Here is a 15,280-nt window from a genome sequence, read left to right on the forward strand (position 1 = left end):
AATTTTCACACATTCTGTATACTAGTACATACATGTATATGTATAATGTTGTTATTTTTCTTCAAAATATTGTGCTTTCAAAGTGTTCGTTGGCAATGGCATTAAATCACACCATTACAAGTTTTTTTGTTAAAAACGAAGACAAACTGATACACGATTTTTCGTTCAAAATTGCATTAATTTAACCATATTTAGTATTTCTTAGCAGTGTAAGATTTAGATTGTTCAGAACATTTTGTGATCAATCAACTGAAGTTTGATTTCGAGTTTTTGAATTTTCTTCAGAATTTTCATGAAATCCATAAAGGTTAACTTAGATATTTTTTTTTCAGTTTAAAAACTAACAGCATCTTCTATGGTTAATGAAACAGTCAAAAGGTTTTGAGGTCCACAATTTTATTTTTCATAATCAGCTTTGTGTTTCGTAAACACATCATACTATCAATCAAAATGGCTTAAGGTATTAAAGGTATTTCAGGTATTAAATTTAGATTTTATAAGAAATTTGATTATCACAACATGAATTATACATGTCAGGGGGAGCCAAATAAATTAATTTACACGTTACACAAAGCTAAGTAACATACAGTATATGTAAAAAACCATCTAAATGAATTCCAGTTTGATCAGACACTCTCATTTCCTGTTTGACTGTTTCTCCATTACGATTAATACCGTATTGGCCAATTAACATTTTCAGAGATGTTTTTGTTCATAAGGATTAATTACTTCAGAATTACTAATAAAATTCATATAATTCTGAACTCAAAGTCAATTTGTATAGTATGCAATAAGACGGTTTCAACACCACACACTCTTTACCACAGGGATATACTCCATGTACATATACTGTTATCGAAGCCTTTCTTTTGTGTCTAATACTCAGTAAAGCTATTTAATTTTCAAATTATCAAATAATACTAATATGGAATTCAAATATGATTATTGACAATAAAGATTTAATCGAGTTTTGATGATCTAATTCCTGATAACGTGTATTTTCATTATTAAAACTGCTACATTCAGTAAGTTATTTTGCAAGATTAAAGAAGTATTTGGCATTAATGTATCTAAATTTGGAATGGTATATAAAATGAGTTTCCCAAATTAAACTTAAAATCTAAAACAATGCAATATGTAAAAGTGATGAGATTTACATTTGTTAGCATGAATCAACATAAATGTTAATCTATCAGAAGTGTTAGCCCTACAACTAATTGAACTACTGTAGGTTTGTAACAAATGACCCATGTAACTTGGTGACTCTTCGCTCTCAAACTAGATACTTACAGAATCCCATTTTAATCACTCTCTTCACTGTAAATATGCTCTATAATTACAAAATAAATCATTAGAACAGGACATATTAGTGAAGCTATTTCAAGTGCAAAACAGCTTTTTATGGTATTATGGTCCAAATGTTTTGTAATTTTGATAATGTTAAACTTAATTTTTCTGAAAAGCATCACTGAATAAATCAATTTGAAATCATATCAAGCGTTATAGATGAGTATTGGATTATCTATTAATGTTGACACCGTTAGATTCTTGATTAATGATCCAAAATAAGCACATTCATATAATTATGTAACGTTACTAAAAATAGATCTTGCCATATTATAACCATTAAACGACAAATTTACCGGTCCAAAATTTTTCTGATGTTTTCACTACATTTACTTAAGGTAATGAGCCAACATTTTAGAAAATATTTTTGGTGCACTCAAACCGGAAGTGGGTGAATCGCCATTGTTAATAATTGACATGGCCTAAAATAACACCCAAAATTTCAACATTTTCTGTCTTAAAAATGCAGCCAAAATTTTATCTGTTACATTTTGCCTACATATTTTTTATTAATACGTCATCATTGGCTCATTATTTGCTCTTGGACATTTTCTATAGGACAGACAAAGCTTTCTTTTAAATCTGTATTTTTGCATATATTTTAACTTATACATATTGATAGGGGTCTAGATAATATATAAAAGTGATGGAAAAGATAATGAAATTATAAAGCAAGATTTTATTCACTTGTCAAATTAGCGGCATGTAACGTTGACGGACATAGCATGTAACATGACGGACAAAGCATGTAACATGACGGACAAAGCATGTAACATGACGGACAAAGCATGTAACAGGACAGACAAAGCATGTAACATGACGGACATGGCATGTAATGAGAGAGATAAAGTTTATGCTAAATTGCTTTATGGTATATTTCTATATATGTATCCCATATTCTTTACCATTGCTATTTATGTACTTAGTCAACAAGTCAGTTTAAAAACAAAACAATGTAAGATTCAGCAAAATTTATTATTTGAACAATGATCTTTTCATGGGAATCTTCATAGTTCTGAAAAAGAAAAAGAAACAATTTTAGGTCACTTTATTTGACATTAATTGACATTAATTGCATATGACATGTAGATATTTATGGACACAAATTAGATTTCAAGAAGAAAACCACCAACTGCAAGATTAAATCTTATTACCATGAGAGTTTGTTTGTTTTTAGTTGTTTTAGGGGCAACATGTAAACAGGCAGCAAATTTATAAAATTGACTGTTTTATGTAAGGATTGATAATACGAACCTTCAAATTTGTACACAACTCTTCTCCCCTGGGCTTCCATTGATGGTGCCTTTAACATGCCCTCAATGTCTTCAGGCAGAATTGTGTGGCGTACCTCCTGCATGACCCATCCCTTTGTGCATTCTTTAAAATAATGCACAAATGGCCAATGCTCAACCTAGAAATGACAACAAATTAAGTAAATAACAGTACAACAAAATTTGCCCAGACTAATCAAGAAAAGTCTTATATATGCATAACATGCATGTATTACTTTTATTGACATATTCATGAAACTGTCACACAAATTCAGAATGCCACCATTCAATTAATTTAACCACACAACTTCCAAACAGCTATGCTTGTGAAGGGGAAATATAATATGAATAGGCTATATATATACTCAAACTTTTAAAAGACGTGCATCAGTAGATAGTAAATATAAAATATCATATATATGTGTATACTGGGTATGTAATGACATGTAAAAAAAACTCCTTTCAACTTGAATACAGTAAAAGAACATTTTAATCAAGTAACTGTTTATTTGAAACTGTTACAAAAAAAAATAATGAAAAAAAAACAAAAAAAAAAACAACAACAACAAAAACAAAAAAATCATTAAATAAACAAATCTTCATTAAAGTACACCACTACACAAGTGTGATGTACAACAAATAAAACAACCCAATTTACTTATATCTTACCACGGCTGGCAAAACAGAATTCCCAAATTTTATTTTGAGGAATTCCCCTGGTCTGTAAGGTAAAACAAACATGACCATACTGTTTTACACTTTATATATACGCTATAATAACATAACAGCTATAGCATCATGCTTGTCTGTTTAAATTTACATCAAACATCAATAAAATATATTTTTTTTAAATTTGATACAAACAATCATGCAAATGGCTTCATACCGTGGTTCTTTTTCCAATGTTGACTCTTTTGTGGAATCCTAGAACAAAATAAAAATTCAATTAAGTTGTATTTAGATAAAAATTCTCAATTCAAAGACAACGACACAATACCAAAATAATGCACATTGAGTAGATAGTCATGACAACGATGCAGAATGTATTCTCTTACCTCCAGTATTTGCAGAATAGGAGAAAGTGAAATTTCCTCGGGTTCCTATCAAATAAGAATGATTCTAATTAAAATGATGGAATATTATATTAAATAATACACTACCCTGTGTATGAGTGTTGGATGATATTGTTAAATCTAAAGAGCCATTACCAGTACAACAAATAAAAATGTGATATATACATGTATAATTCAATATCAATGTGTTAATATTCAATCTTTGTTTTAGGAGCTAATGAAACTATATGTTTACCTTTTCCAAAGCATCGAGGATGCCTGATAGCCCTGATATGTCCATATTGCTGTCGTCTGAGCCATAGCTGCAGTCTACCCTTTCCACCTTGAAAAAGAAAATTGGGATGCATAACTTAACTACAAATTGTTCTTCTGTAATATTTTATCCAATGTATAGATCTATCAAAATAAATAACAAAATACCAAATGAGCAATGCATAGGGATTGAACAGAACTTAAAAACCAAGGACAAAGAGAACTATTACAATTACAGAAAAGTAAGTATTTTTCTGTCATGGCATACCGCACATATCCTTACCACATCGGCGGATGATGGCTGGGCTGGCTCATTCATATCGAGAGGCTGGGCTGGCTCTTGCAGGTTGAGAGGCTGGACTAGCTCCTGCACATCCAGAGGCTGGGCTGGCTCTTGCATGTTGAGAGTCTGGGCTTGCACCTGCACATCCAGAGGCTGGGCTAGTTCCTGCACATCAAGAGGCTGTGCACCTTGTTGAAGATCTAGATAGAGTCAAGAATTATAAATCTGAGTACTAACGTCGTTAATGTTATCATTGTTAACGCAAATTGCTTATTTGTATTAACATTTACTTTTACATACTATACAAAAAGGATACATTTTAGGCGAACTGGCTTCCACTGGCCAACATATGCCTTCTGTTCACATTCCTCTGGTCGACTTTGTATGCACCCTGGGCAAAAACATGACAGCCGTCTTGTCTTGATTATTTCTCGCTCAACCCCGACCAATGAATGAATTTTCTGGGTCCCTGGTACCGTCTTGACATCCCTCTCTGGGCGTGGCCTTTTGATATCTTCCAATGGCACGAAAAATATATGCCTTCTCTTGTGAAGGCATTTACCTTGGGCATCATGTGATATTTTTTCAAGGTGATTTTCACAAAATGTGGCAAAGGACGAAGCGTTAATAATCTCTGCCTCCCCATTCTTAACCGCCCTGGTTACCCTTGATTTAAGCACCCCACCTTCTCCATCGCATCTATTCTTACCATGCCGTGATCCATAGTAGTCCCTTTGTATAATACACCCGAAGTCTGTAATCCCATTCGCTGCATCCGAAAAGGGGACTTTAGATTTGTATTGACTTGCACAGCCATCGCTCATAATATATGCTTTGTTGATCGTCAGACCTCTCACGTCTTTAAGGTGGGCAAAAATTCTGTGAAGGAATACGTTGACCGCATGGGCATCATGGGTGAGGTCTTCACTGACAATGTCGCAGCACTCCTCCACAAAGTCTTGACAATCAGGGCATCTATAGTAAACGATGGCGGGATGAATTGTGACAGATTCCTTAGACCAATGTGCTGACTGAACCTCGTTTTGGGATGTGCATGAATAGTTTTCAGCAAAATCAATAGCCATAGCTACTGTGTTCAGGGGTATATTTTTGGTCAAATATCCAAACTGCGTTATCTGCCAGTTGGCCTCAAAAAGATGTTTCGACAAGAACAACAGTTCTGTAATAAATTCCTCTACGAGAACTGATGTGTTTTCTTTGAAGGTTGTCAACTCCTTTTTCTTTATGACTTTCCCAGTCCTCTTGTTCAGAGATGGCTGCATTGCCCATCTCCTCCACTCTTGTTCCATCTCTGGCAGTTGACTATTGAGGTCATTTTTTAATGTGTCTACCCCACATTTATCGCATTCACGGTCAATGCATTTTAGGTAATGGAAAGAACCGGTTTTCGGACAAAGTGTCTGCTCAAGGGTTTCATGTATGTTTTTCATTTTTAGTTGAGGCTTGTTATGCCTGTCAGCTATTTTGTTTATAGCCTGTATCTTCAAACGCAGATTTTCACAATACTCACATAGACATTGCAGATATTTTCTGTGCTTTTGGATTTTTATTTCTTGTGGTTTTAGTTTTGCAAATTTGTCGAAGGAAATTTTGTTGTTATAAGGATCGTCATTTTTCCATTTTGTCCAAACTGTTGAAAGTGAGTCTTGGAGAACTCTGCACTCCTTTCCGTCTTTTTTTATGTTTTTTTTGTTCGGAAGATTTGTTGAGATATTGTCTTTGTAGAAAAAATTCTGCACTGATTCCTCGGTTTCTTTGGCTATACAATCTTTTCTTTTCTTCGGTTCTTTCATGCATCCACTTGAAAAATATTTCCGATGGATACCCACAGCGGCAGTAAAAGCTGACGTCATGCCATGCCTCTTTTTAACGTGCGCAGATAAAGATGCCATGAAATTCTTTCGCTTTGTCCTGCTGACCTTGTCCCTGCCCCTCATGCCTTCATCGACTTCTTTGATAGACTGCAAGATGTTTGTTAGGTCCTTCTTTGCTTCAACGGAGTCCAAACCTTTCACCTTCAGAGCCTGTTTCTTCTTGGGTGTTGCGTTGTTTACAATTCCTGAAACTACTTCTGCGAAACGTTGTGGGGATTTGGGCAGCCTTTTCTTCGCTCGGTATACAGCCTTTTTTAAAGCACTCACTGTCATTGTTTTGTTTTGGCTGACATCACTTGTGTTGCTTACTGCTGGTAGTGTAGGTTCTGGTCCTGGTTTCTTGTTCTTCTCCCTTTCCAGTCTTTTTCTTAATGCATCTTTTTCTCGTATTCTTCTTTTTTTCTGACCGGAAAGATTTGCTCTGTACTCCCTTCTGTATTTCGCCAATCTTTCCTTTCTCTCTTCCTCTTTCTTCTTCTCTTGTCTTGTGGCTATTTTGTTATTTTCATCAGGATGTCTTTGCTTTTCTTTCTTTCTTTCACGGTATGCTTTCATTCGCAACACTGACAACTCCCTGTTTCTTGCTTTCTGTTCTTCTGTCCACTCATTTCTTGATTTTCTCATACGTTCTGCATGCTTCTGTTTCTCACTGGTTGCAAGAACCACTCTGATTTTGCCAGGCATCCTAATGTCCTACAAAAAGGAATACACTATTTAGGTTCACGTGAACACAGATTTAGGATAATTGGTAATTATTATTAGGTAAGACTGTTTACTTATTTGGTGTAATTCAGACAATCATGTAAATACAATTTAATGGATAAAGTCGAATGCTAAATTGTTTTCATTTTATTTAAAGCCAGTTGCCTCCTATCTAAATACGAAAGTACCAACTTTCCCATCATTCTTTATAATTATTAGTATTGTATCCGCCACTGGATACATTTATTTATTTATTTATTTATTTACAGCAATAACATTTTGTGACATGTCTCACAACTTCTGGCCTTAAAAAAATAGTACATATACATATATTCTAGTAATTTTGTATTTGCTTTCACACAACATATATAAACTCACAAATAAGCACTTCATGCACATAAAGATTTTCTGATTCAATAAAACCTACATTATTTTAAATAAAATTTAATTTATCACTGAAGTCAAATCAAGCCATGATGTTTGTATATCACATGTATACTTTATTCAAGAGGTTAAACAAGGTGACAATAAACCATTGCCAATATTGCTTGTGTGCAGATTTCGGCACGTAACAACTGACGGATACATGTGTGTAATATCAAGATATGTTTTAGACTATTTCTTATTTTCATGTATCCTCCAACTAAAGTAACGTTTTCATAAATAACTGGTTAAAATTTAAACACTCAAAGTAGCTAATCTGTTCATTTAACTGAAATAATCAGATCCCATTAGGCACGTAACGGTACGGATTGCGTCACGTAACATATGCGGATAAAATTGTGACAAATGACGGACACTTGTGTAATATCAGTTACTTTTCCGAGCGTGGTTTTATTTCAGCACCAAACTGCTTTACTTCTCATTTCGTCAATAAACCATTGAAATTATATATAATAGTTGTGTTCTTTTCAATTATCTACTAGAAATGACGAGATCACGTAACATGCGTGTCCGTCAGATGTTACGTGAATTGTCGCGTGTGTCCGTCAGATGTAAACAAACTGCACATATGCGTATGTTTAGACGCTTCCGATAAAACTCCTGTTCTGCAACAACGATTACATGATGTGACATGCGTAAGGAAAAACATTTGTTTGCACAGATTGCATTCTGAATTGATTTGTATAGTTTGATATACAACAATGCACGTAACTTACCTTCCGCACGTAACATTAGTACAGACTAGTCAAGTGTACCCGCCATCTTCAAGCGACTGTCGATGCCCGTATGCTGTCAACACATATGCGTAGGGGAGCTCATACATATTCATCACATAGACAGTTTTGTTTCCCGGGGTTTTTCCATTACTTGTTTTATTGGATCTATATATAGCACGTAACCGACGCTTCTTCTGACAGACACATCGTGGGTGTTCAATCAAAGATGATTCAGCCACATTGACAGTTCGTGAATGGCATTTCTTTACAAGAATGAAAATAATTGTATCTTTTTATGATAATGACTTATTTGATACAGAATATATGTCATTATTATCGCATATTGAGACCTTTCATAAAAGTGTTTACATGTTGACAGACGTTACGTTCAGATAAACTCGTCACACAAAATAGTTTCTACCTTCAATCAGTTGGAATAAAATCCGTTTTAGAGGTGTAACGTCTTTTTGAGGTCCCAATATAAGTCTATACACATTTAAACAGACAGTCTGTCCTGCTGATTTTGGTTAATATTGGTCAAAATTATCGATATTGAAATTGTCCGTTTTCGGACTAGATAAAATGGCGAGTTTGTGTACAAAATGTTCCAAAATAACTAAAACGGAACAACAGTTTTCCTTCAAATTATTTATTTTATTAAAATCATTCGTCTTCTTTCTATTAGTACACAAACTGTAAAGAAAGCATTAATAATGAAAATGTTATTTATTTTTTAAAATCGTTGTACATAATGGGTCCAAGAGCAAATAATGAGCCATTTCTGAGCCAAAGAGGTCCTTTGCTATTTAAAATTCCCGGTAAAATCAAAGTTGTTGAATACACTGCCGCTAGGAGCGCTAGTATCTGCGAGCAATTTCTAAGCCAATCATATTGAGGAAATTGACTGTAAGAGAATTTTGCAACCACGATCACAATGGCGAGGTGACCCTCGCCAAAAAACACACTATGTGAAGAAATAAATCATGTAATTGTTGTAAATAGCGGTATTCACTGTGTACAAAGTATAAAGTAATATAAACAATAATAATAATAGCAAATAAGCATTAAATACAGTGTATTATACTCTAACGAGTACAAAAGCATGTTTGCTTCAGCGGTAGTGCTTAAGAGAGCAAGTCCAGGTTGACCCGTGACCTTGTCCGTGTGCGTTGACTACGTCATGGGTCTGCGGTTCACAACATAAATATAAAGATTAGGTTATCCTTATATATGTCAGTTTGTATTGAGATGGATAACCAGAACAGTAGTATTGCATTGTATGAAATACAATCAAATAATCAAAGTTATCGATGTCATCTAATCGGGATTAATACAGAAAGTGTTCGGATCGAGCTTCTTGTTGAGCACCTGTTGATAAAGTAGACGATTCCAATGATGATCGCAGGAAAATCTAATATATTCCAAATTTTAATAATTCAATGTTGCTTGTTACGAGCATTTCCATTGGCTTAAAAATTTACTTTATCAGCCCATAAAGGGAAAAATGGCGTCGCCGTTTGTAACGTCGCTTCTGATTGGCTGAGATGACGGCGTAATAATTTTATAGACAAAAGAGTCCCAAAATGAATTTTAAATGTTGAAGAGATTATCTTTAGTAAATTGAATTATAAGGATTAACTTGAATAGATTTTTTATGTTATGGAGATATAACACAAAAATCTGAGTGTACTCTCATCATAAACCGCTCTTCGCGGTTTATGATGAGAGTACACTCAGATTTTTGTGTTATATCTCCATAACATAAAAAATCTATTCAAGTTAATCCTTAAATAAATATCCTATGTACTAGTCCTTGTAAGGTGATCGACTCTGGATCGGGCACGGCGTATAATATTGCACTCATACACTTCCGGTCACTACCAAAGACTTCCGACCAAAGAAAGTAGGTGAGAAATCGTAGGATTCGAATCATCAGAAACGAGAATCCTACATGAAACCATTGATGTGATGTAAAGTTTTTTTATCAGTGTTTACATAACGAACCACATTATTTCATATTTAGAAATAAACAAGAACAGAAGTCAACAAACACAGAAATCAACAAATCAAACATTTATTCATCTCAAAGATCAATCTGATTAAAATACAGATCCTTATAACCACTGCGTTATATAAAGGATCTGACAATATCCCATAGGGGGTTACGTCCAGATGACCTTTATACCACGTGGTCTTCATATAAGATACATTTTCAACACTTTGTCACATCCATTGAAAACGATATTTCGTCCCAGTATACATATACAACTATCCTTATTGTACTGTTTGGGCGAGATGACTACATAAACCAAAATAATTCTGACAGTTTTTCCAAACTATTTCGTCCCTGAAATTCTCTGTCAAAATTTTGCAAGTAGCAATTTGATTGGCCTTTTTCCAAAGGTCACCTGGACATGACCCGCAATGGGATTTTCTCAGATCCTCTTATCAAACGTAGTGATAATAAGGATCTGTAATTTAATCAGATTGCACAAAGATGGCCCTGCAGGTAGGGCGTTAGAATTGTACCTGCTGCCCCTATTGCATGATCGTAAAAGGCGACTAAATTTAGGATCTTATCTTTTCTCTTCTTCCTAACTGACTTTATCTTTCCTAATCCCTCCCTTGGCACCGCCTCACTTTTGGCCTTGAGTTGAGCGTTCGCCCCTGTTAGGAAGGCTCTGGGTTCTGTCCCCTGGCCGAGACACACCAAAGTCTATAAAAGTGGTAGTTTCTGCTCCTGCTTAGCGTTCAGCATAAAGGGAGTGGGACGACTGGTTCGTCCGTTGTCAGTATAATGTGACCGGGTGGGGTGTGTTGCTTGGCGTCTTCGGCGGCATGCTTCAGTGATATAGCACTATAAAAAGGGCAACAGTTCCACTATACAAGAAGACACAACACGAACATACCGCAGTCTCCCAGTACACTCACCTCGCACAACATACACGCAACACACCGCATACATGGGAGGCCGTCCTTACATGACCATAGCTGTTAATAGGACGTTAATACATCAAACAAACATCACAAAGAAAAACGCACAACACCTGAGTATTACAATTATCTTTAAACACTGATATAATCACTATATAACATCCATGCAATCAACATACAAAAGTTAACCATTGATATAATCATTAGAAAACATTAACAATCTCTATAAAAGTTAAACATTGGTAAATAATCACTGTAGAACAATTGTTTATGCGTAAGAAAAAAAAATATAATCACTGTAAAAAGTTAAACATTGGTAAATCATTATGAGCAGATTAAGCATTGGTATAAAAGTTAAACATTTGTAAATAAAAAAAAAGACATATATTAAACAGATAAACATTTGTAAATCACTAAAAAGGTATTATTCAAACATTTAAACATTGAAATAATCACTATAAAAAGTTAAACATTGGTAAATCACTGTAAAAAGAAAAGCATTGATATGATCACTTCAGTGCAATCAAACATCAGAAAACTATAAAGTCTTAAACATCTGAAAACTTCACATACTTATTGTTCTAATGTTTTCCACTTCTGAACAGGTATGGATCCCTGACCTTTGCTTCTTCCATCTCCACTGTAATACAACACAAGTATGAAACAAGAGGTCCAATGGGTCTTAACAGTCATCTGACACATATGTAAATCAGTCGGAAGAAATGTTGTTATCCCTACCATACAGAACAAATATACATTGCTAGAACTATATCTATATATTCCTACCTGAGGAACTATCGGAAGTGCTGATCTCCGGAGGAATCAAGTCAGCCTTGGAGTCTACAATTAAAAAATAAATTCGGTATAGGAAGTAATTACAAAAATTCAACCCTCTGATGACTGTTATTAATATCCAACGTAAATATGTATCAAACAAATTTTCTTTCTACATATCTTCAAAGAGGTCTTCTTCCTCCTCATGGATATCTACTATTACCTGACCAGCCTCATCTATAATTATAATGAAAGTAGAAGCAATCATTTCAATTATCTAAGGGAGACAATCATTTCAATGATCTAAGGGAGACAATTCAATGACATTCATGTTATATGCTTTTTAATCCACAATTTCAGTATAGGAAGTAATTTACAAAAAGTCTACCCTCTGAAGACTGTGATTCATAACCATTCTGTATTTCAATCGTAACATCATTCTAGATTACCTGATGGTAGAGTTGCTGATGGTACATTCACAGTTGCTGAAGTGCCTGGGGTGGTATCCATCCTATTCATTTCAATATCCCCCACAATGTAAATATATTAGTTGCAATAATTCATTTTACATGATCTTAATAATAGTGAAACTCTGTGAGAGTTACTTTTATAGAAATTGACAAAATATTACCTGTATATATATATACAGTATATCAATCTGATTAAAATACAGATCCTTATTATCACTACGTTTGATAAGATCCCATTAGGGGTCATGTCCAGGTGACCTTTGGAAATGGCCAATCAAATTGCTTCTTGCAAAATTTTGACAGTGAATTTCAGGGACGAAATAATTTGAAATAACTGTCAGAATTATTTTCGTTTACGTAGTCATCTCGCCCAAAGAGCACAATAAAGCTAATCGTATATGTATGTTGGGTCGAAATATCGTTTACAATGGATGTGACAAGGTGTAGAAAATCTATCTGATATGAAGACCACGTGGTACAAAGGTCATCTGGACGTGACCCCCTACGGGATATTGTCAGGTCCTTTATGTCGGAGTGGTTATAAGGATCTGTATTTTAATCAGATCGTACAGTACTCTCTGCATCATCACGTATCCTATAACGCTGTCCTAGTGTCCATCTCCGTTCGAGCCTTTTCACTAATCTGAAGCATCCACACCCTGTTAATGGAATTTAAAATTTATACTGAAGAAATAGCAAAGTAGTGGAAATGAAGTATTTAAATAAAAAAATGTATAGAAATATGTATACAAAGTATGTTTTTTTTGGCTTTATCGTTCATTGATAAAAATTACATACTCTATATATATATTTAACAATCTATACCAGGTAAAATTTATGTCATGGTTCAGTGTAATATTTATAAATACCTGTGAACAGTCCTAATAGGACTCCCAGCACTAGAAGTCCATTTACCAGCTTTTGATTGGACGGTGGCGACTCAGTGGAGGACGGTGGTAACTCAGTGGATAGTGGCGACTCACTGGAGGACAGTGGCGACTCGGTGGAGGATGGCGACTCACTGGAGGACAGTGGCGACTCACTGGAGGACGGTGGCGACTCAGTGGAGGATGGTGATTCACTGGATGACAGTGGCGACTTACTGGAGGACGGTCGCGACTCAGTGGAGGATGGCGGTATCTGTTTAAAGTAATGACTACATTGTGATATGCATATATATAATTGAGAGTGTCGTTTTTGAACATTGATATTATGAAAAAATTGAGATTTATTTTGAAGTTGGATTAGGATTGAGTAGACATTTTTTTTCATAATCATTTTCGTTTTAAGTAGTTTACTTACACAATTTGTCACCTCACCCTCCAAGAGGTCGCAGCCTGTGGGTGGATACACCTTTATTCTTGTATTGTATCCGCTACAGCTCCCCAACAACCTGTCCTGTCCCCTCCAACCTTTGATGGTGATGTCTGATTGATCGGGTGGGGCCAGCCCGCAACACATGGTAAACGTTTTGTTCGGCCCAGCAGCACAGGGTAAACGTTTTGTTCGGTCCAGCAGCCCACTCCTCCATCATGGTACAACTATATAGATCAAAGGAAATATCATCCCTGTCTGCACCACATGCAAACAACAAAGGTGTGTTTTTGCACCCATTTGCCAAAATTATGCTGGGAAGTATGAAGATGATCGACCACTTCATCTTCTCCATCATCTCACGCTGTAACTGTCTGGGTTTTTTTATTCTATGCACGTGCACGGGGGTACCACTACAAAGATTTTTTTTATCCTAACATGCACGGGGAAGTGCCGTTATGTCATCATATGATGTCAGTATAATACGCATATGAACAATTTTCTGTAGTTACTTTCTATTGCTGAACGAATTTCCAATTCTACCACATTGATCTATAATATTAAGATGATGTGGAAAGTCAAGTACCTGTTAGCTCAATCGGTAGAGTACCCGTCTTGTATCATAAAGGTCTGATGTTCGAATCCTACTTTTGTCCAGTACAGGGTATCATTGATTTTTTTAAACTGTGTTTTACCGTTTATTTAGATAATGACATTGATCTGATATAGATCGAGAAATGGAGCGTCTGAAATCTGTCAATGAGACACTAGTTTCACAAACATACATATCTAAGGTCAATATTGAGATAGTTTCACATACTTGCATACGTAATGTCAATATCGAGATTGCCTCTATCTCTGTGAAATGTAAATTACACTTTTAAGCATCTATAATAAAATTGTGTAGAAATAGTGAGTACAAATGAATATAATACATGATTTTTTGTTTAAGTCACTAGTCGGAGATAGCATTTATTTAGAGTTAGATTATGATTTTGATCTGATACAGATTAAACATCTGGAATGAATTTGACTATTTTATATATTGCATAGTTATTTACTTAATAAAAATAAATATATTTTAGGTGAGATCCTGAAATATTCACCTGTTGTATTTCGTTACACTTTTTGTAACTTCTTTACGATTGTCATAACTTTCTGGATCATCTGGGGGTGTGTGACTCTGAAGTGTCAATCACTCTATAAACGATACCACACGACTCGGTATGAGTAAAAAAAACTTTCGTCAGCAAAAAATAGAAGGCGGTACAAAACTTTGACATGTTCGCCAACTGTAAATTTGAAATTTCATTGGTTTACTCCATTTTTTTCCTTTACCTAAACAGACTATATAAAAAGCGCGCCAACGTCGTTAACCGTCACTCAGATTTTCGCGCAAAAATGGCTTACCCTTATACAGAAATTAACGTGCTGAAGAAAGAGAGATCCGGAAAAAAAGAACTAACTCTCTGCGCGAAGATTAGTTCTAACGTCAGCGTTTCCGTGAATAAATTTCACGGAACTGTCTATATACATATAACCAAGAGGGAAAAGAAATATTACTTACCCTTGACAATACAAGAATACCAGGATCTTGCAGATTTCAAGAAAAGCCTAGAAGACAACCTGTATCGTCTAGAAGTAAGTATCATCTTTTGTTTGTTTGATTGTTTGAGTTTTACGGCCCATCGACAACTAAGGTCATGCATTAGATGCGATACGTCTTCACTCTAAACGAAGTCAAATTTAGGTTACGATGCTAATCTTGAAAATACATTAAACTATAACACAACAATATGTTTGAT

General features: G+C 35.0%; 1 protein-coding gene across 1 annotated transcript; it reads right to left on the reverse strand.

Annotated features, from left to right (window-relative positions):
- Positions 1–2,303: 2,303 nt before the first annotated feature.
- Positions 2,304–8,759, reverse strand: LOC138305475 (titin homolog). The gene is made up of 8 exons (XM_069245713.1): positions 7,984–8,759; positions 4,543–6,814; positions 4,227–4,426; positions 3,927–4,013; positions 3,674–3,718; positions 3,505–3,542; positions 2,602–2,758; positions 2,304–2,362 (listed from the first exon to the last, which is right to left on the reverse strand). Exons 2-7 carry the CDS (start codon positions 6,803–6,805, stop codon positions 2,653–2,655), a joined length of 2,739 nt encoding a protein of 912 aa, XP_069101814.1. The 5' UTR covers positions 6,806–6,814; positions 7,984–8,759; the 3' UTR covers positions 2,304–2,362; positions 2,602–2,652.
- Between the last annotated feature and the right edge of the window lie 6,521 nt (positions 8,760–15,280).

The sequence above is a fragment of the Argopecten irradians genome, chromosome 13, assembly GCF_041381155.1.
Source record: "Argopecten irradians isolate NY chromosome 13, Ai_NY, whole genome shotgun sequence".
NCBI classification, from domain to species: domain Eukaryota; kingdom Metazoa; phylum Mollusca; class Bivalvia; order Pectinida; family Pectinidae; genus Argopecten; species Argopecten irradians.